This window comes from Fusarium poae (assembly GCF_019609905.1).
Source record: "Fusarium poae strain DAOMC 252244 chromosome Unknown contig_1, whole genome shotgun sequence".
Taxonomy (NCBI): Eukaryota; Fungi; Ascomycota; class Sordariomycetes; order Hypocreales; family Nectriaceae; genus Fusarium; species Fusarium poae.
Genome location: NW_025408659.1, coordinates 984,082 through 1,005,201, shown reverse-complemented (window position 1 = coordinate 1,005,201; position 21,120 = coordinate 984,082). Strand labels below are relative to the sequence as shown.

The 21,120-nt window shown below is 50.0% G+C and overlaps 9 protein-coding genes across 9 annotated transcripts; 4 read left to right on the top strand and 5 right to left on the bottom strand.

The window, feature by feature from the left end:
- Window positions 1-400: 400 nt before the first annotated feature.
- Window positions 401-3,144, bottom strand: FPOAC1_013086 (uncharacterized protein; the record flags this gene model as incomplete). The annotated part of the gene is made up of 10 exons (XM_044857428.1): window positions 401-784; window positions 837-856; window positions 915-1,095; window positions 1,507-1,701; window positions 1,750-1,847; window positions 2,105-2,347; window positions 2,396-2,540; window positions 2,599-2,786; window positions 2,839-2,923; window positions 2,986-3,144. 10 exons carry the CDS (start codon window positions 3,142-3,144, stop codon window positions 401-403), a joined length of 1,698 nt encoding a protein of 565 aa, XP_044701611.1.
- A 914-nt stretch (window positions 3,145-4,058) lies between these two features.
- Window positions 4,059-6,758, bottom strand: FPOAC1_013085 (uncharacterized protein; the record flags this gene model as incomplete). The annotated part of the gene is made up of 8 exons (XM_044857427.1): window positions 4,059-4,431; window positions 4,497-4,987; window positions 5,041-5,247; window positions 5,312-5,619; window positions 5,684-5,921; window positions 5,972-6,547; window positions 6,604-6,635; window positions 6,689-6,758. The coding sequence occupies 8 exons, from the start codon at window positions 6,756-6,758 to the stop codon at window positions 4,059-4,061; spliced, it is 2,295 nt and encodes a 764-aa protein (XP_044701610.1).
- Window positions 6,759-7,219: 461 nt separating this feature from the next.
- FPOAC1_013084 (uncharacterized protein) lies at window positions 7,220-7,819 on the bottom strand (the record flags this gene model as incomplete). The annotated part of the gene is made up of 1 exon (XM_044857426.1): window positions 7,220-7,819. One exon carries the CDS (start codon window positions 7,817-7,819, stop codon window positions 7,220-7,222), a length of 600 nt encoding a protein of 199 aa, XP_044701609.1.
- Window positions 7,820-8,293: 474 nt separating this feature from the next.
- FPOAC1_013083 (uncharacterized protein) lies at window positions 8,294-10,125 on the top strand (the record flags this gene model as incomplete). Its single annotated transcript, XM_044857425.1, has 4 exons — window positions 8,294-8,399; window positions 8,454-8,900; window positions 8,967-9,536; window positions 9,593-10,125. The coding sequence occupies 4 exons, from the start codon at window positions 8,294-8,296 to the stop codon at window positions 10,123-10,125; spliced, it is 1,656 nt and encodes a 551-aa protein (XP_044701608.1).
- Window positions 10,126-10,489: 364 nt separating this feature from the next.
- On the top strand, window positions 10,490-12,785 carry FPOAC1_013082 (uncharacterized protein; the record flags this gene model as incomplete). Its single annotated transcript, XM_044857424.1, has 6 exons — window positions 10,490-10,607; window positions 10,658-11,157; window positions 11,218-11,454; window positions 11,515-11,655; window positions 11,707-11,795; window positions 11,846-12,785. The coding sequence occupies 6 exons, from the start codon at window positions 10,490-10,492 to the stop codon at window positions 12,783-12,785; spliced, it is 2,025 nt and encodes a 674-aa protein (XP_044701607.1).
- Window positions 12,786-13,161: 376 nt separating this feature from the next.
- Window positions 13,162-13,983, bottom strand: FPOAC1_013081 (uncharacterized protein; the record flags this gene model as incomplete). Its single annotated transcript, XM_044857423.1, has 1 exon — window positions 13,162-13,983. The coding sequence occupies one exon, from the start codon at window positions 13,981-13,983 to the stop codon at window positions 13,162-13,164; it is 822 nt and encodes a 273-aa protein (XP_044701606.1).
- A 675-nt stretch (window positions 13,984-14,658) lies between these two features.
- Window positions 14,659-16,826, bottom strand: FPOAC1_013080 (uncharacterized protein; the record flags this gene model as incomplete). Its single annotated transcript, XM_044857422.1, has 3 exons — window positions 14,659-14,795; window positions 15,078-15,665; window positions 15,737-16,826. The coding sequence occupies 3 exons, from the start codon at window positions 16,824-16,826 to the stop codon at window positions 14,659-14,661; spliced, it is 1,815 nt and encodes a 604-aa protein (XP_044701605.1).
- A 534-nt stretch (window positions 16,827-17,360) lies between these two features.
- On the top strand, window positions 17,361-18,332 carry FPOAC1_013079 (uncharacterized protein; the record flags this gene model as incomplete). The annotated part of the gene is made up of 1 exon (XM_044857421.1): window positions 17,361-18,332. One exon carries the CDS (start codon window positions 17,361-17,363, stop codon window positions 18,330-18,332), a length of 972 nt encoding a protein of 323 aa, XP_044701604.1.
- Window positions 18,333-19,056: 724 nt separating this feature from the next.
- Window positions 19,057-20,742, top strand: FPOAC1_013078 (uncharacterized protein; the record flags this gene model as incomplete). The annotated part of the gene is made up of 5 exons (XM_044857420.1): window positions 19,057-19,231; window positions 19,284-19,864; window positions 19,935-20,127; window positions 20,182-20,326; window positions 20,391-20,742. 5 exons carry the CDS (start codon window positions 19,057-19,059, stop codon window positions 20,740-20,742), a joined length of 1,446 nt encoding a protein of 481 aa, XP_044701603.1.
- Window positions 20,743-21,120: the final 378 nt, after the last annotated feature.

Genomic DNA, 21,120 nt, shown 5'->3' with positions numbered 1-21,120 from the left:
CGCCGAGGGGCTTTCCGTGAACATTACTTGTATTTAGCCACAGCTATCTCCAGGAATCTCTCTTCCAGCCGATCCTCACGAGCCCTTGACTCGTTAGATGAGCTTCGGAACATCTTCAAACAGGTACTCACCAAGCCAAGGTCCAAAGATATGCCATCATATAGCAGATACAATTCACCAACATAACAGTAGATTTTATTAGCTACACGGACATCTACCAATGTATCCAATTTGTCCCCAGTCTTGGCTTTGCGGAACTCCTGGTGCTATGAAGCCATGGCAGTGTAGGATGATTTATCATGGAGCCCCTCCCAAGGCATTCGATCCGTTCCCAGTACCGAAATCGACTGTCTACTCCATGAGTAGCCACAGCAGGATCAAACTTGTCTTATTTGCGTTTCTACTTCTCGTGATCCGAAGTGGGAGTCGCAGCTTCAGAGTCCGACTGGCGCTGCTTACCTACATCTTGCAGGCGCCGTGGGATCTCGGTAGTAAGCCTGCTCTGCATAAGGTGAGAGGTGAGAAAAAATGCCGCGATGGTGATGGTACCTCCAAAGGCCAAGCTGATATAGTACAATAACTGATAGGACTTGACCAGGGCAAGCTGCATTGCTGCACTGCCTGCTTGAATGGCAGCTGGTGAAGCGTGGATTCCGGCGATTGCAGTTGTATTGCCGCTTGCGATAGCCAGCGCCAGCGCCTCGGTAATGGCTGGAGATGCACCCGTCTTAGCTATTGCCGGAACCACGTACTTATGCACATTCTTAGGGATCGTGTTGTTAAGCTGGATGCAGTCATTAGAAGATAGCCGTTTCATGCACATCTGACAAACATACCGTGGTGACAAATATAGCGCCTGTCAAGAGTTAGCGACTTAGACTCTGCACGAAAATGTCTTGAGAATGGCTACCTACTTGCAACAGCCGTTACCATGTTACGAAAGCTCATCTGCGCTCCGTTCGATTGTCCAACATCCTTTTGATCGACCTCGAGAGAGGCAGCAGCGACGCATCGCGACTCGAATATCCCTTGAGATGTCAATGCTATCCAGTGTGGGAAATAGGCGGTCCATAGTGGGCTGTTGGACTGGACCGCCTATTCAGTCCAGTCCAGTCCGGAAAAATTGCTGGACCAGGTGGTCCAGTCCAGGGTCATTGGACCGCCTGGACCGCCCATTTAAGGCCCATATTGTTAGGTGAGTAAATAGTGCAATCTGATTGGTTGAGCTTGGTGGAAACTATGATTATTTGACCGGCCTACATACCTTCGAAATCTATAAAGCAGATATTGCAGAGTAAAAAGTTGGCCGTACGGCAGGCTGGCTGCGCAGGCGGCTGCTGAAGCATAACTAGGCACAACAACACCGAAACTTGATCGCCATACCAAATTTTGGTCCGACCTTGGCACCAGTCCAGTTAAGGCAGGCGGTTCAGTCCAAGCCCTTTGGACTGCTGGGCGGTCCAGTCCAGGGTGTCTGGACTGGACTGAACCGCCTATTTCTCACACTGATGCTATCATGCCGAAGATAGTTGCTTTAGCAAGCGTCAAGTTTGGATCAGCCATTGCACCGAGGAAAACTGCGAAGATGATACAGCAGATGATCATTTCCATTTTGATCGTGATACCGAGCTTCTGCATCCAATGGGGAGGCAAAACTCCCTGGATAATGGCTCCGAGGACGATACCTCCAGATAGAACACACTTGAAGAGGTCAGCTACCTAATGAGCGTCCAACAATAATTGACTTACCGATGCCCACCCTGCGACAGATGGTGAGACATGGAGCACCAGGCTCAACTGTTGAGGTAGGAGAATATTCAGAGCGTAATAGGGAACCGCACCAACCCCTGAAATAAAAGTGAGTATAGTCCAGTTCTTGTTTCTAATCAGGTGTCCTGAAATGTAGGGGTGCCTTGGGTTCATGAAAGTGCCTGTAAAATTTTAATGATCGCTCTCCATTAGTAAGCTGATTGTGTATCATACCCCAGACGGCCATGATGATGAATCCCACGAGACCCATCACTGTTGGTACTATTACTTTGGCCGAGCTCCATGCTGGAATCTTGTTAAACCTCTGGTGCACTGAGGGGGCCAAGATACGTACAGTAGAGTCCACTACCCCATGTCAGCCCCAGTACGAGCGACGATGTACTGGCAGAGTAGATGAGCATAGAGATCCAGTCCATATGCTTGATTGCTTCACGCCTAGTGCCAGATTTGTGAAGTCTTTCGAAATTCGGGGGATGATAACAGAAGAAGAGAAGAATTGTGCTGATGCTAGTGACGATGGCAAGCGTGCGATAAATCCACCGCCAGCCGCCTGGACCGGTCATACATAATTCTCTAGCTAGAGTTCCAGTCAGTAAATGTTGAATTCTTGAAAACAAGTACATACAGATTCCAGGTGCCAATGCCACAATCGGGAATAGTCCAGTACTTGCACCCATCCAGACCAGATATCGATATTTATTGGGAAAGAGTTCTCCAGGAACGATAGCACCGAGAACCTGAGCCCCTCCTCCAAAGCCACTCATGGCACTCTTTGAATCATAACCGTCAGCTCAGAACTTGTATGGCGAGGATCTCCATCACACTTACCGCGGCAATTGCCATGTTGACACTCTTGGCTTGGGACCCGATCAACATTGCAGCCAGAACCAAGATATTGCCGCCAATGAAGAACCATCGTCTACCGAATATATCCGAAAGTCGACCGTACAACGGCAAAGCAACACTCTGAGTTAGAGATATCGCCGTGGTGATCCATAGGGAATTGGGGCTCGGCCCTGTCTTTGTCAACACATTGGACACCTGAAAGAAGCCCACTGGAGAACTTACCCAGATCGGGGTCGATGTACGCATAGAGCGCATTGCTGATCATGGTCAGACCACCCAGCTGCACCCCAACACCTAGCGCGAAGGCCTTGATAGCCGCGATTAGTTATCACAGTCTCCCATAGATGTAATCTTTGGCTAAGGGCTTACAATAGAGCTACCGATGATCTGCCAACTAACAAAGTATCTCGGCGGGAGGTCAGAGACATCATTGCCTCCTATGGCCCTTTCGTCCACAACATCGAACTGCTCGTCCAGCTGCGGGGACTTCTCCTCCAGGTGAATGGCAGCGGCTTTTTCTTGATTCATGGTTTTTGAAAAAGCGGAGCAACTAAAATGCAGAGGTACTCCTTAGTGGTCCCTCGCAAGTCTCGAGGACAGTCTTGTATAAATAGCACAAAGTCCGGGGAACCTGGGGAAGATGTCCAACTCTTGATCCCCCTCAAACGACAGGCTTACGGCTGGAAATGAGTCTGCCGACTCTCCGGCCGACAGCTAGACTGAGAACAGAAGTTCTTGTGCCCCTCCTTAATCATACTGCTCGTGTCTTCCGGGAAACTAGTGAGTCTTGTAAGCACTACAAATGATCGAGACCTCGAAAGGATGCCCCCAGTTCTGCCGATTGGTTTTAAAAACGCCTCGTTTCGGCCCCGGAATCGGGGGTAAAGCCGGGGTTGGTAAATCTGGGGTATAGCCGAGTTGGTGAATCTGGGCTTCAATATTACGCGTTGTCCGAATACACGCTTTTCCGTAGGGAGAACCACCACCCGCAATGAAATTATGCACAATTATATATGCCATGGATATGCAAATAGGCAAAAATCGGCTCTGATCGCTATAACATACATTGATCAACGGGCGATCAGTTTCTACTTCCTCGCTTTGTCCTCCACCAATAAACCTAGTCCCAAGGCCAACGGTACAGCTGTGACTGATTATCAGGAGAAGTTTGATAAAGCGGTGATGGTCTTATTTGGGCACGCGTCACAGTCGCAAAACATGTCTTTTCTTAAACGATTGTTATACAGTGTTCTATCTGTGAAGCAGTGCATGTATCCACGCGACTGGTCTAAACAGAAATTCAAACTATATGAATTAGACCTGGGTTCGCCGTCGAGTAGATCAGCTTTTATATCTCGAATAGTACAGTGTCCGTAAGCGCTCGCCACTACAATCCACAAACGAAGGACCTGGATTTAAAAATGGAAGATCCAAGAACAAAGTTAACAGATGGTTCCTTCAAGAAGCCAATCGTGAAAGGAATAAGAAGGATCCTTGCTTGAGCATACCTGGTCCAATGGAATGTTGAAGTTGTATTGAGCAAGAGACATCTCTAGGTCAGTTGGCAAACACGACGAGAGACTAGTATCTGGTGGGGAGTCTCTGACTCTTGACAAAAGACCTCGCGCAAAATCGGCCAACTCTCGGGGGAAAGTGATGTTCAGGTGCCCACTGGTGGCATATTCCAGCCGAGCAAAGGTCCCTGTCATCATATCAATCAGATTGACGTCAGCTGTGACAGATTGCGCAGTCGGGTTCTCAAGGACGTTAATGAACAGGTTGGTAACCGCCACGAGTGGATAGTAAATTGCCAATCTGTTGAGGTGGAATTAGTTAATGGACTAATCGAAATGTCTCTAATACCCCAAGGCTATCTTTACCTCGTTGGAGTGGCGGCATTGACTTGACATGGCTGACATAGTGTTATGAGCGAGCGAGACGCTTCAGCAATCTTAGGCCATGCCTCCTGAACTTGTGCGAGATATTCTGCTTCCTGCTCTGGGGGAACCTCCCATGGCCGGCGAGATGTACCGTGCAGGGCACATAAGGCACAATAATAGCAGAGCTTCAATTCCAGTCTCATTGTTGATCTCACTCGGAAGTGACTTGACTGGGATCCGGAGGACGGAATTTCCTCGTCTTCGATTCTTGCTCCGGCTTGCCAGTGCCGCAAGTCGCTCTCTAAGCTCGCAGCGAGATCCGTAAGTTTGCTGTACGACCTTCTTCTTGCGCTGGGGCCGACCAGCTTTTTGACAATCACAGACACTATCTGGGCAAGTTTGATGGTGTTGACGAATAAAGCCAGATCGGTGGCGGTGTCTGGGCGGGCCATTGTTGGTAGTCCAACGCTTACATCCTTGTCGGAGATCATCTGACGTTATTAGCGTTGCAAGAAACAGAAGTCGTCAAAAGTCTCTCCCTTACCGATGGCCGAGCTGTGATCAGAGAAGTGGTTTTATCGTGCACATATATTATCCACCACAGGTATTTCCTGCTAATGTCCTCGGTTTCCGATACATGCGTGTACGCAGCTGGCATGAGGTGAAGTCCCTTGCTCTGGGCTAATCTAGTAGCGCAGCCCAGTAGCATGTATGACAGCTTTGGACTTGTGATGCCCTCGCAATAGAACATCTGTCATGTCACTTATTTTCAGCTGGTTGCACACGGCCACGGGGACTCAATACTCATCACTCACCATCAACAGAAATATTTCAATATTGATAATGCCCGAGGGCATATACATGAGATCAACCTGGACCGAAAACGCGTTCTCGAAAAACGGCCATGATTGCTTTTGAGCATCCATCAAACTCGGGACAAGCCGTGTCGGAGATAGAGCCAGTCGAGCACCTATTGCGAAAACGATGTTGCGGAGGGCATACCAACTGACATTCTGATCGTATATTTGTGGGCGGGGACTCTTGTAATGCTGCTCAAGACGCATCTCAAAGGCCCGGCGTGGCACCAGCCCCCAAGCATGCTCAATGCTCTCATCAAAGAACGCTATTCCAGGTGACGTTAGTCTAGGCTCAACGGGGAACAAAGCTGTGAATCGGATTCATATTACCTTGTGTCCACTTCATCGCTGTCTCATAATCTGGATCAGCTGCCCGCTCTCTTCCAAGCCGCCGACCTAATCTCAGACGTCTGGTCATGGTTGCGGAGAAGTTGCAGGCACTCGCATGGAAATCCTGATTGCCCAGTCGATTGCAAATCCAATCTGAGCACGCCGAGGAACAAATAGAAAGAAGTCCTGGAGAAACCACCTCGTACATAATCCCGCGGTGGTCGTCTTCCTCGGCCTCCTAAGCAATTGGTCAGTTCAGCCTGGACAATCGAGAGCAGGTCGACTCACCTTGTTTTCCTGGTCCTCGTCAGCTGTAAGAGGAGATTCCATCACTCGCTCTACCAAGGGCCAGTCCAAACTTATCGGATCACCGTCGGCAACTGAAAGGCTCTGCGAGGTCACATGAATCATCTCAAGGGGCGTGTCTTGAGGAGGAAGAGGCGGCTCTCCAGTGGTTCTCTCGTGAGCTACCAGCTGTCTATCAGAGCTTTCTGAACTTCCATCGTCAGTCAAGCCGGGGGAATTGGTCGTTGCAGGTCCTGATGCGACGCCTGCAGCAGGACTAGCAGTATTGCGTGTTTCTGCTACGCAAACAGTGGATTCTGGCATAGCATCTGGCACAGTCTCTGTAGTGTGTGAAAATGGCGGGGTTTGAATGGGAGGAGGTTGCTGTTGTTGTGGAGTTGTTTTACTAGGCTGTTGCGGGCTGAATTCGTTGACTTGTGACGACGACCATGGTTTTTGGGCATTCTGCGTCAGTAAAAGCTCGACTGAAGCCAGCCGTGCCTCAAGTGAGCGTTGCGGGACTCGCTGTCGCCTGGTCCTGACAGTTTTCTCGGGATATTTACAGGGCTGCTGGTGAGTCTGTTTGGTCTGAATCAGTACCTATCCAACGCCTTAGAGTGATCAATTCATCTTACGACGCAATTTGCGCAGGGGTGCGTCCCGGAGCCTGGAGCTGAATTAGCCGGGCGATTACGTTGACGAATCTGGCCTTTGACGTACACTTGACTTTCTTATCGCGACAAAATCTACAGGCGACGATGCACTTGGGCAGGGGTCGTGATAGGGCCATTGTAGTGAGAGATAAACGTGTAAACAATGTATTGCGGTAAAGGTTTCAGAGTGAAAGGAATATGAGTGCAGAAGGATTCCTTGACAGGTACCGATGCCAATCAGTAGTAGTCTGATGATATGGGACCCATGTTATTGGTGTCTACAATAGGAAGTGTTTTTCTCCGCCTTTTCAAGGAGGGGCGAGGCGTTGAACAAGCGAAGCTAACAAGGGCTGTCGCCAATAGATTTGCTGAAACTCTAAGTACGGATCAAGACGGACTTTGGATTCTTTTGAATGCCGAAATCTCTGGGTCCTCCGCACAGACTAATTTACGTACTATGCACTGAAACGGAAATTGTCGACCCCTCCAGACACATCGCCCACGTTAGAAGCTACGTGCCCCATGGGGCCCCACGGGGAAGCCACAATAACCCCGCAAGCTGGAAGGTCAGGAATTCATGCTAACACAAGATAGCTAGTTACATAGCGTCAAAGTCAGGGAGCTCCCTGGGACCAACCTCCACCCTCTTCTTCAGCTCACTCTCTGATCTGCCATCCTTGATTTTCTGGATCATATCCTCCGGATCGAAATCAGTGCCGACGGGATTCTCTATAAACTCCTTGCCATTCATAAACTCAGAAGCTGCCTCGACTGAATCAAAGTTGTCGACTTGTGTTTCCAGCATGTTGCCATCGGGATCTTTGTAGTAGATGGACGTGGTAGGGCCGTGGTTGACGCACCAGGCAGGTGAAATACCACGAGTTTTGCGCTGTCGGTAGGCAAGCAGCAGTGCTGACAAGGTGGGAAACGTGAAAGCAATATGTTCCAGCCCAGCAGTGTTTTTCCCTCTGCCCACCGTGTTGGGGTCTCCGATCAATGCGATACGATGGTGTTCTTCGTCATATGTGATAAAACTGAGAAAGTCACTGCCGACGGTAACATGGCCTCCCAGAAAGGTCACGTAAAAGTCTGTCATCTTCTTGAACTGACCGGTGCGAAGGACAACGTGTGCTAGGGTGGATGGGCTCAGCACCTTGGTGCCGGTCTCGTCGAAGTCGGCTGGGTCGGTTGATTCCATCTTGATCGTCATAAATTGCTGTACTTTTTTTTTTCGTTTGTTTGTATCCTGTCGCAATCTTTCCTGTTCTTCCCTTGTAACAGACGTCACCATATTATACGAAACCTGCCTTCTCTGTCGGGACTTTGTGGGTACCGACTCCCGGGCCGGCACTCTGAGGTCCCCCGGCTTTTACAGGCTTGCCAGGTAGTGTATGATTAGGTTAGACTCCTTAAAGATCTACCCGGCGGCGCCAATTGAGACTGCAAGCAATAGCCTGAGAATGCTTAATCCGCTAAAGCGGGGTTGATTGCCAGTGTTGAGATCCGAGTGCGGTCCTCACTTCCTCCGCGGGCCGATTTGTACTTTTGTAGTACATTGTGGAGTAGGACGATTATTTCACATGCCATTACTCCTTAACTATATGCCGACGATATAAGGTACGAAAACACTTGTCTATGCATCTGAGGTACATCTTCCAAAGAGATAACCACAATGGCCGATTACATCAACATCTCGCTCTTGTTTTGGGTGCTCCTCGGAGCTTCGGTGCTCTACGCATTGACAGTCCCAGGTAGACGAGGTAAAGGGTTGCCTCATGGTGCGTCAATTCTATCGTCCCTAACTGCCATGTCAATCTAACCTTACCATCTAGGACCGCCGACTCTGCCTATCATTGGGAATCTGCACCAGATGCCCACTCGAAAGGCCTACATCAAGTTTGCCGAGTGGGCCAAGCAATATGGCGACATGTATTCGATCAAGATCGGGTCGACAACAACTGTTGTTCTCTCCAGTCGAAGACTCGTCAAAGAAATCTTGGAGAGACGAGGCGCCGTCACCGCAGGCAGACCGGCTTCCTATGCTCTTGAAAAGCTCGTTTTCAGAGGCCATTTCATCACTATCCAGCAACCGGACGCTCCTATGTACCGCGTTTCCAAAAAGTTACTACATCAATACTTTGGAGAACCCGCGATCGACAGGAGTCACCTGCGTATCATCAACGCCGAAGCAACCCAGCTGATCCGAGATGTTATGGTCGATCCGGACAACTTTCCTCACCATGCCCACAGATACGCTAATAGTTTCACGATGAGTGCGAGTGAGTCCTTCATCCATCTCTCCCTGGGTATGACTCGCAAAGTGAGCACGACACTGACCGATCTAGCCTATGGCATACGAACTCCAAGCCACGACACTCCTCATTTGGTGGCAATCACCAAAATCACCTCGCAAACGGCGTCTCTCATCGTCCCCGGAAGATTACCACCAGTCGATATATTCCCATTCCTCAAACTCGTGCCCGAACGCTTCCTGGGTAATTGGGTCACCCTATGTACAGATTTGCAAAAAGCAAGCGACAACCTATATACGTCTATTCTTGGAGCAGTGATGGAGCGCCGGAAAGCCAAAGGCCCGCAAGACACTTTCGCCGACATATGTATCGACAATAAGGAGTACGACTTCTCGTTTCATGAGCTCATGTACTTGACAGGATCCGTCCTGGACGCAGGGACAGACACTACTTCGTCGGTCCTGATCACACTGATCCAGATGCTCTGTGCCTATCCGGAAATTCTCAAGAAAGCCCACGCCGAGATTGATATGGTAGTTGGCGAAGACCGAACCCCGGTATGGGACGACTTCGCCAAGTTACCATACATCAACCAACTCATAAAAGAGACGCAGCGCCTCCGCCCAGCTACACCTATTGCATTCCCTCATAAAGCACTCAAAGGTGATGGACCCCGGCCTCTTTGACTTAGCATCTTGACTCACTAACCTAACCCTCAGATATTTGGATCGACGGGAAACTGGTCCCTGAGGGGGCCACTATTATCGCCAATATCACAGGACTTCATTCAGATGCCAACAAATTTGAACGTCCTGGCGAGTTTAACCCCGACCATTACGAAGGAATGACAAAGTTGGCTCAGGGCTATGCTAATATTTCAGATGAAGATAAACGAGATCACTATGTATATGGCTTTGGACGTCGGATTTGCGCAGGGATGCAGATCGCCGAGAGATCATTATTCACTACCTTTTCCAAGATGCTCTGGGCCTTTAACATATCTGCTCCTAAAGATAAGCAAGGACGACTTATAGAAATGAACCTTGATCCGATGACGGGCTACACAGACGGCACTATCGTCATGGCTAAACCCTTTCAGGCCTGCATCAAGGTCCGGTCTGAGCGGAAAAGGGAGACAATTTTAAGGGAGTTTAACGAGGCGCAGAAAAATATATTTTCCCAATTCGATGTGCCTACGATGGAAGAGAGCATCTCAACAGACTCGGAGCATAAGAGCGCACATGGCAATTGAAATCATTTGGGGGAGAATTCTTGACAAGTGCTGCCCTCAGGGTCCAGATAAACCCGGCATTTGGGCATGGATCGCATTCTTATAGCCTATTTGTTCGCCCTCTGGTTGTTTTCCGTACCCCGCGCGGACGGTTCATAAATCTCCGACTTGGATCTGTTTAGGTTATTACTATTATGCATGCATGGATCTTCGCCCAATCATGTGACCATCGGACTCGTACTATACCCCGCAGTCCTCGGTCTGCCCGTCCCCGGTAGCATAAAGTAGACTAAGAACTTTGATCATGCAACGAGTCTCTCTACTACCAGCAGGTCGTACTTACGCTATGACCAGCAAACAAAGAGGCATAATGAAGAATCCAACCATGGACTCGTACACTTCCAAATTCAGATCCGGGCAAAATAATCACGACAGGCGAAGTTGCAGCATTTGTGGACAGGTTTTTACCCGAACAGAACATCTCACGCGCCATGAGCGCTCACGTACGTCTGCCATCCTATTCGCGTCTCTTATGCTGAGTCGGGGTGCTTAGATCGAGGGGAAAAGCCCTTCCGGTGCAGCCTTTGTGGCTTCGCATCCTGCCGAAAGGACCTCCTCAAGCGCCATATCCGCCGGCAACACTCGGGCGTCGAATGCGCAACGGTAGCCACGACTATGGATATCAGTGGGGTAAGCGGGGAGCTCGGTGATGATGATGGCTCTTCCGACAGAACGAATAATTTCAGTCTCGATCCCATCTTCGAATGGGGTCCTGATATGCCCGACTTTGGATCTCTGAACTCGCAAGGCAACCTCGTCAGCGATGTCGATATCGGCACCTTGATTTCCAATGTCTATAATGATGACAGTCCGTTGAGCTTCCAAGTGAACGGGCCTCCTTCACCTCCAGCGTCAAATCCGCAATGGGAAACCTTTACCCAGTCTGATTCTTGCACGATCACCAAGTCAGGCAATGAATCTAGAGATGCGACGCTGGGGACCTTCCAAATCTCGGAGGCCAGGCGAATGCAAGTGATAGATTTGGGCCACGCGGTACGTTTTCGGACTGTCTTCTCATTGAGTGTTCGTTATTAACCGAAGGATGAAATTCAGGCGTGCTCTGATATGGATGTAGATTTCCCGTCATGCTTGACACTAGAACGATGCATTGCCGCATGTTTTGACTCGCTTTTCATCGTCACGCCATGCGTCCATATCCCTACATGGAACGCAGAGGAGGCGGATCCCTGTATTCTGCTTGCAATGGCTGCGTGCGGCGCCAGATATCTACGCAAAGCCGAGCTTGCCCTGAACATACACAAGGTTGCCCGAAAGGTCACCCTGTGCCAGGTATTTGTTATAGAAGAGAGTATGCTTATCGTACTTGCGTCACTGACCATGGCTCCGCAGATAAGGACCCCCGACGGCTTACGGATAGAACAGCCGCCTTCTGTGATACTGGCACTTTTGATTGTCACCGGGTTCAGCCTCTGGAACGGCCCCGCGGACGCTTGCCGCGAAGCTATGCTAGACAATGTTCTACTCGCCGAGGTATGTGCACTAGCTCCAAAGCTTTACGACTCACTTCTCAACTCGGTGCAGCTATCGTGTCTCGAAACGAACTTGGAAGAAGGCCATATGGATCCAGAAATCTCGTGGGAGATATGGGTAGAGAAGGAGACCATGATCCGGTAAGTGTGTTCGAAGAGCAGGCGAACGGCCACTGAATAGTAGGCTGTAGCACTAGATATTGCGTGCTCTACTTCCTGAGCCTTGTCAACATCGTCTTTGACGCAACACCGCCGATTCGATACTCTGGTGTCCAACTGTCCCTCCCATGTGCTGAAGCCGAGTGGGTCGCACCCAGCGCCCAGGACTGGGCCAGGAATCGAAGACCAAGAGCAAGAATCTCGCTGAAAGATGCAGTCGATGACTTGCTCAATTCTTCGGCCCCAACCCCAATTTCCGATAGCCCGTTCACGGCCATTATCATCCTGCACACGTTGCTGCAAAAAATCTGGTACCGGCGTCAAGGCAGTTGTGATAAGAATCGGCCTTTAGATGCTGGCCCTTTTCGAAATGCCCTTGACAAACTGGAGTCGGCTGCGGATTCTGGCCCCGAATCAACTATGTCGCCACACAACGCCAGAGCAAGCCTAGCATACAACTTCCACTCTCTGCTCCGGCTAGCGAGAATTCATTTATGTGCCAGTATGGGCAATTGTCTCGCCGCCTGCAAGACTCACGATGCGAGCAAGATCAGCCAAGCTATAGCCATTGGCTTTCCTATTGAACGCTCCATAGAATCCAGCAAGGCTGCCTTGTCTGCTACGCAATCATTCGCGGCGCTTTTAAAATTCGGCACGGTTCATACCAGCGGCTCCGGCACTCTGCACTACATCTTCAACACTTTCCACTCCGTGCTTTATCTCATCAAATGGCTTGAGTCAATGGAAGGGATTCCAGCAATTACGTGGACCGAGCACGAGAGCCAAACTATACCGTCGATAGAATCGACTGTCAAAGAGGCCGAGTTACACCCTGAGCAAGCCAAGCTTCCTTTGAGCAGACGTGTCGCATTCGCCTGTTTGATCATATTCAGGGCTGCAAACACTTGGGATCTGCAAACTGTACTAGTAAAGGCTTTACATGAGTATGCGACAAAGTCCTGGGCAGATTAACAGCATACGAATTCTCGGCCGGCGGTTTACCGTGAATAATTCTGAAGCATGCTTGGAGGTGAAAGGAGTACATTGGTATCTGTTCTAAGAGATCAAAGCTGCTAGGGGCAGAAGGCTCTCTGGTATGGAAAGCGGAAGAATGTAGGCAATCGAGTGACAGAAACAAGAGCCTGTGATTTGAGCCATAGACTACTACTTGGCTTCGCAGCCATTGCATGACCAGTACAGAGGTCCGGGGTCAGAAGAGTGCACTGATTTGCTTCACTATACAATGTATAACAGGGCGACGATAACAGGATCAGCTTTACTACATGAACTATTAAGGGCCAATATATCAACCCTATGGGTAGCTGCCATGTTTCTCAATGGAACGTGATCAATGGAACGTGAACCCGCCGCTCACGTCAAAGATCTGGCCCGTGACAAAAGAGGCCTCTGGGCTGGCAAGAAAGCAAACAGCGTGTGCTATGTCCTCCGGCTGTCCCCGACGCTTGACACACTGATGGTCAACGTGGTAGTCGAAGATGGACGTGGCCCCTACACTCTCACGCGTGCTAACGTCGCCTTGCACGGCCATGGGAGTCTCGACAAAGCCAGGCATGACAACGTTGGACGTGATACCCGGGCCAGCCTCGATGGCGAGCGAGCGCGTCATGGACATGACGGCACCCTTGCTAGCAAGATATGCGTTGAGGCCCACGAACACGTGCTGTGTCGTTGAACTAGACGTCTGGACAAGCCTTCCGTAGCCAGCTTTGCGCATGTGTGGCAGCACCGCACGCGCAAGATAGAAGCACGAGTAGACATTGACCTCCATGGTCCTAATGAAGTCGGTTTTTGTCAGATCAAGAATGGGTTTGTGGGTGGCAATGGCTGCAAGCTGTACCAGCACGTCGATCTTGCCAAACTCGCCGATCACCGAGTCCACTAGTTGATTGCATGCTTCTTCGGATGCGATATCAGTGACTCTGAACACGGCATGCCCGCCCTGTTCTTTTATTCCAGCCGTGGTACTCTTCACAAGCGCTTCTTGCACGTCAACGAGGACCACAGTGGCACCTTGTTGTGCGAAAAGTGTTGCCGTTGTTTTCGCGATCCCTTGAGCCGCTCCGGTGACGACGACAACATGACCTTTGAACTTGTTGGGATTTATCTGGATAGGCGGGATATTGGCACCCTTTTCTGTGGCAGTACTCATCGTTGGATAGGACTAGAATATCGTGGGGTGGTTGTCAAAGACGAGTTGAAAATTTGGTATAATGCGACCAATGAGTTCAGAAGCGTACCTCAACCGGTAGATCATGGGTTCCATATTGTGTTGTATTGGAGAGAATATAGCTAGCTACCCTGGGGTACCGGACCTCGGAAACAACACAACTATTGGGTAAAGGCTGTTAGCCCCGAGGCCTCTTTTGGTCTGGACTCAGAAACTATGGGGTGTAGGCAGATCCCCGGAGGAGACGTCGTTTGACACCGGCGCGGGCGGGATTTGCATTGCATTCCGGCACCCGGACAAGACTCAAAGTCCGTAACGCGCTGGAGTCGCGGCGCCGGTGGGGTCGAGTCGCTGGTGTTGGGGTTGGAGGGGAAGCATAATTTCCTTTTCAGGCTCAGAATCAGCGTCCCATTAACGGCTAGAGTCGGGACTGCAGACCGGTAAGAGCCGAGCTGCCCGGCCAGTTTTATTATGTACACAAGCTGGATGGCAGTCATATTTTACATCTTAGCAATAACGCACCATGTCCAAGTCAACGGCTATGTAGTATTTAGGATCTATTCAATATGTCTTTCTATGCAAGAGCCATGAAGTGAGTAGCTGGAGTTGTAGTCTAAATTAGTAAATATAGACTCATAAATCAACACGTAGAGTTGTCTAAGATGCAGCTTCAGGTGTCTTTCGGTACGGCTCAAATGGTACACCTGCAAGATCAGCCTTGATCTGGAGCGCCAGGAACCGCGAATAGAATCGTGCAATGCCAACACCACCTCCGGTGTACCACATTCTCGGATCTGGGCAGTTGTCAGCAGAGTAAAAGTAAAAGGTACCGCCTTCGTGTTCGACGTGACTTCAGTGTGTCCAACAACCAAGTCAAGTAACTTGGCTGCTTGAGGTGGGGCCTCATATATAGCCATCTGGCCTATGAGATCCGTTCTCCAGGGGGCAATAAACACTAATGCTGATGATGTGGCCCCCAGGAGAACGGATCTCATAGGCCAGATGGCTATATATGAGGCCCCACCTCAAGCAGCCAAGTTACTTGACTTGGTTGTTGGACACACTGCGTGACTTACGGCCGACAGGTTTGAATGCACCCCTGATTTCACCCTCCTTATCCAGATGCCAATGATGCTCGATTCTCTCGACTATCTCGGTCCCCAAAATGTCCGAGATCATGGTGCGCATGTCGTTCTCAAATCCAGTACACCATACAATCGCGTCTGCTTCCAGGATGCTACCGTCCTGGAACTCGAGGCCCTCTGGCACGAATCTGGATATGCGCTCAGACTTGACCTTGATCTTACCATCAATAATCATCTGAGACCCTCCCATGTCAAGGTAGTGTCCACCTTGGCGCTCATACTGGATACTTATAGCGTCAGGGAGTCGGTCGACTTTGAAGCCGGCCCGCTCAAGTCCGTCGAACTTCTCGGAATCTTGAGCCGACAACTTCTTGACGATGAGCATTGTCAAATTCCGGTAGAATACCAATGGGAGGGGAAACTCGCGGCGGTCTGACTCGGTAGTTATAGATTTGGGGTTGTAGTTGCGATTGTGAGGCTCTCCAAACCAAGGCCACGGGATGACCGGTGTACGGTTGCGTTGAACCATGTGGACCGAGGCGAGGCCTGCCTCGACCATATCAACCGCCACGTCGTGTGCTAGCACGTCGGCTTGTCAGTTTCTGGAAAGAAGCGTCTCTCTCAGAGACAAAAGATGAAAGGCTTCATACCTGTATTGGCCGTTCCGATCACGACACCCTTCTTGCCTTTCCACTGCTTCGCCGACTTGTATTCCTTGGAATGGATACTTATACCTTTGAAGGCCTCCCTGTTTGGGATGTGCGGCATCTTGGGTTGCTGTCCTCCGGCGCCCATGGCAAAGACGATATGCTTGGCTCCGATGGCCGTGCGCTTTCCTTTGCAAACAGTCTCGATGAGCCAGGAGGCTGAGTCTTTAAGCCAATTGGCTTTTTCAACTGTATTCGATGTCCTGACATCAAGTTGATATCGCTTAACATAATCCCGATATCCCTTGGCAAGGTCTACGCCACGAAGGAAGTAGGGCCACTCGTCGCCAGCAAAGGTCGCCTCAAAGGGTAGATGCGCGTAGTACTTGCCGGTGTGTAACGTGACTGATTCGTACCGTGACGACCAGTTACCGCCCACCTCGTCCTCCGATTCGATCAAGACAGCTTTGACTCCGAGGCCTTTCAGCCTGGCGGCTACGCATATTCCGTTCTGCCCCGCACCAACGATCAACACTTCGGTTGTCTCCGAGACGCCTTGGGGGATTCCATTGCTGTCCTGGCTTACTGCACCATTGACACCATTACTGGACAGGCTAGGAGCTGTGTCGGGATTTCCCAGCCCATCGACAGATTCCAGAATGGTACTGAGGATCCAGATCTTCCACGTACCATCGATCGGGACAAGGTGGACAATTCCGGACCCTTTACCAGGATGGCTTCCCCCAACGTTGAACTGAAAGCTTCCTTCAATCCATCCCGCCGACTCTACTTGCTTGACCTGGGCATCTCCATTATACTTAAAAGAGGATGGATGGACGTGTCCTTCGAGTTCTTTCCAAGCTACTGCGATGGCCTTTGGCGTATGGAAGGTGCGGAAAAAGCCAGTAAACGCCAATATATCTCGCCATAGAGCGTCCTCCCAGAGATGATCCTCTTTCAAGCAAGACAGAGTCTCAATGGCGGATGACAGAATCGCATCAACATCAATCTCTGGGGGAATAACGGTCTGAGGCAGTCGTCCAGGGACATTTTCCAATGATACCGCGGGAGTCGGAACAAATTGTTTCATCATTGTGACTGTAGTGTTGGTGTTTGTCTGAATATCGATAGTTTCTGCGACAAGTTCTGAAGTTGGTCGCCTAGTGCTCTTTAAATATTAAATAATTAGTGAAAAGTGAAAAGCGTCAAAGTACGTTAAATATGGATATTTAGGTTTATGGTTACAGAAAAGTCACACAACTGCCGGAAAGTGAAGTCGTAGCCACTGCGGTTGAACCAAAGATACAGGCCCGAGCGCTCCGGATGCAATATGGCTGAAAGAAGCCGTGAATATCTACCGCTACAGATACGCTTTGATGCAGCAAGCAGTATGCATGGGCGAGTCAACCGGACCGAGGAGACAATGGCCGCTCCGAACCTCTCGGAACCTAGGAGGATGAACCAACCATAGCGATATGGCCTGATGATATGGACTGATGATAAAAAAAAAAAACCTATTCAGGCTGTCTTTCATCCAAACATTGAGATTGCTTCAAGCATCTAGGGCTATTCCGAAATTCACAGAATCCAATTACTCTTTGAAATATTTCTCTCGTCAGACTTTGCCATGGATATCGTTCCCACTTTTGGAGACGAACTTATCGCAACCATTCGGCCGTCTTACGAATTACTCAGTGGTATACTGAACCGCCCCGAGAATGCGCGTGCAATCCGTGCGACAAAGAGAGAAACCCTGTCCTACGGGCCACATGAGCGACATCTGCTCGACTTATTCACCCCTAGTGACTCTGCTGTGAATCCTAGCGGGGACGGCCCACGCCCGATCTTTATATTTCTCTATGGTGGCGGCTTCAAGGCGGGAGATAGAACCATTCCCGAAGTTGAAGGGGGTCTTGCGTATGCCAATGTCGGATCTTTCATGGCAGACAAGCTGGGCTATGAGACTATCATCATGGACTACAGAACCATCGACCATGGAGGCAAGTATCCAAGTGGAGGAGACGAGATTGACATGGTCTTCAACTGGCTCGAAAAGCGCAACTTCGGTAAGCCACGCCGAGATGTCTACATCATGGGGAACTCGGCCGGAGCAGCGCACGTCATGACATGGCTCTTTGAACCAGCTTATGACGAATCTGTCAAGCGGCTCACCTCTGGCCAGGGCGACCTCAAACTGAAAGCGGCTGCCTCTGTCGGCGGCCCTTTCAGATGGTACTACAAGGATATGACCGACACGTTCTTGCAGAGTATACTAGTTACGTACTACGGAGACGAGAAGAAAGTGGATGAGAACGCGCCGACCGAGATTGCTCATAGAGCCATTGAGTCTTCGGGTGAGAACGTAAGCAAGACAAGACCCCCAATCTTGGTTGCTGTGAGCGAGTTTGATCCAGAATACATGCGGAGATGTGGCAAGGAATTTGCGGAAATTTGGGAGGCAGCTGGTGGAAAAGTAGAGCATTGGATACTAAAGGGTCACAACCACATCAGCCCGGTCTTATGTATGGGAACGGGAGGTGAGATGGAAGAGGCGTGGGCTCATGAGATGATGAAGCGACTTCAAGACCTAGCACACTAGCAGCCCGTATGATAGTATATCTCCAAGCTTTCTTCTCTATCCTGTATGTCTGAATGCCTGACCGTGTTGATTGATGCCTAAAGCTTATGACATCTCAACGAGACATATCAAGCCAACACACTGAAAAATCCCATTCAACTTCAGCTTTTAAAAGGCAATATACACATAGCCTTGACAAAGATAAGGCTCCCAATAATATGCTTTGTAATAACTCAGTCAGTAAACTTATTGGCAGCAGCTGGGGCATAAGAGGCCGCCCTGATCAATGCCTGACCGTGTCCAATACTCTTTCTCCAGAGTCGCATGACCTTTGTGCTACCTGCTTTCGTCAGTGATGTAATTCATCCACATCAAGACTGCGAACTAGACGATACCGTGGACGGAACGGTTTGTCTCTTCGGGGCTTCCGGAGGATATGACATGCGCTCTTCCGAGAGGCCGGTGGTAAGATGAAGACCCCAAGATGAAAACGCCAAGATGAAAACGCCACTGCGGGGAAGTTTGCGGGGAAATTTGCAAGGAACAAATTGGCAAGAAATGCTATAAGTTGTGACACTGCTGTTCCTCGTCACTGGGTTGCTGATTGTCCTCATCACCTCAGTCTTCTGGCTTGGAAACAACTTCTCTCCAACCCCTTTACAAAGATTGAACCGGTCTTCCCTCTACCTCCCACACCCATTTTCTTGAACATAAGTCCTACAAGAGTTGCTGCAACCATACAACAATGGCATCCAACAATAGCCACGAGCCGTCGGTACCCAATGGCGTCTCAAAAGGCGCCAAGGGCCGTTTTGTTGTGGTCGGTGCAGGCTACGGTGGCCTCGCCGCCGCAATAGAACTGAGGTTGAATGGCCATGACGTTGAGCTGATCGAGGCTACCAAGAACTTGACTTTGAAAGGTTTGTAACCCCGATTGCACGAGGTTCGAGGATTTGTCTGACGCTGGAATAGGCGATACACTCCAACTGACCTCATATTCCACGAGAATCATATCACGTTGGGGAGACGTGCTGCAGCAGGCCATCGATGTCGCTCCTATGTATCCCAGCATGACCTATCTCAACTGGAAAGGAGAGCCGATTCTGGAAGCCCCATTGCCCGCGACCATAGGCGGGTTCCCGGTTCTCTTCCCGAGCAGGGGTCTGGTGCAACAGTTGATCTACAAATATGCCGTGGAAATTGGGGTCAAGTTTCGTTTCGGCTATCGTGTGACCGAGTTTGTTGAAGATGATGACTTTGCTGGTGTCTACGTTGGCGGTGAACTACTCAAGGCCGATGCTGTCATCGGTGCTGATGGCGTTCACAGCAAGGCTCGAAAGTTTGTCACCGGCAAGGCTGATGCTCCACAGACCAGCGGCGGTGCCGTGTATCGGGCTTACTTCGACCTCAACCTCCTCGCGGATGATCCTTTGACCAAGCATCTCGTGGAAGCTGATCGGGATTTGTTCTTGCTGTGGGTAGGGTCTTCGATCCATATCATCGTCCAAACCAACCGGAAGCTTGGCAAGTGCACCTGCTTGTTCACCCATAGAGTGAGTCGGCCATTCATGACATGATGTTCTTGTCTGTGTAGGTGGGAGCTTTGGCTGATACATGACTTAGCAAACGGCTACCAGCAGCGAGTCTTGGGAGAGCCTGGGTAGTGTCCCGCAAGCAGTTCAACTTCTTGATGGCTGGGATCCAGTTCTCCCAGCTCTTGTCAGCCATATTCCCGAAGAGACCTTTATTGACTGGACCCTTTTGTGGCGCGATCCCGCACGTCCCTGGGTTTCACCCAAGGGTCGAATGATAATCAGTAAGCCCCCTCTATTGATGTCTACAATCATGGGCGTCACTAACTCTCGCTTAGTTGGCGATGCTGCCCATCCTCACATCCCATCCTCTGGTGCCGGAGCAGCGCAAGCAACCGAGGATGGAGCCACCATCGCCGCGATGATAGACGTGACAGGAGTCAAGGACATACCCCTCGCTCTCAGGGCGACCGAAAAGCTGCGGTAAGCAGAGTAGAAACCTCCCTGCACTTTCTCCTGCACGATGATCTAACAGTGATGTTCTCAGCTACGAGCGAACAAGTCTAACTCAACGTTTGGGATGGGAAAACCGCCATCGCTGGCAACAGACAGATTGGGATGAAGTCAAGAAGAATCCGGAGTTTTTGAGATTCCCCATGCCAGGGTGGCTCTACGATGCTGATGCGCGCAAGTATGCTTATGACAATGCCGAAGCGGTGATTGCTCACATCAAAACGGGTGCACCTTTCACAAACACAAACGTTCCTGAGGGCCACGTGCATCAGGAATGGACAATGGATGAAGTTGTCGCCTTATTTGGCTCTCACAAACCCGAAGAGGTCTTTGTAGCTAGCCATACGCCAGGGTCCGGCGGCCCGGCCACAAGCCTTAACTGTTAATTGCACTCAAATCAAAGGCAGTGTGATATCTAGATAATTTGCGGCAATGGTCTTAGCATTTAGTCAATTGAATCAAATAACACATAGACTTCATCACTGTCCTATTTCTGAATCATGCTACATGGCAAAATGGAACAAAATTCCCTGGTTCACGCTCTCCATATTTCTCTAAACGCTTTGCTTAATTGACCTACTGCTTCGGATACAAGTCTCCTCCGTCATTAGCGGGAGATCCTGTAGCGTAAATTACTGTAAAGTCTAGCTATATCAAAAGAGCGGACCCCGAACAAGACTCATCCACCGAGATAATAAAGTGGCTACCGGGAACAAACCTTTATGACTCTAGTGTGCGCAGATATGTCTTACATCAGCATGTTT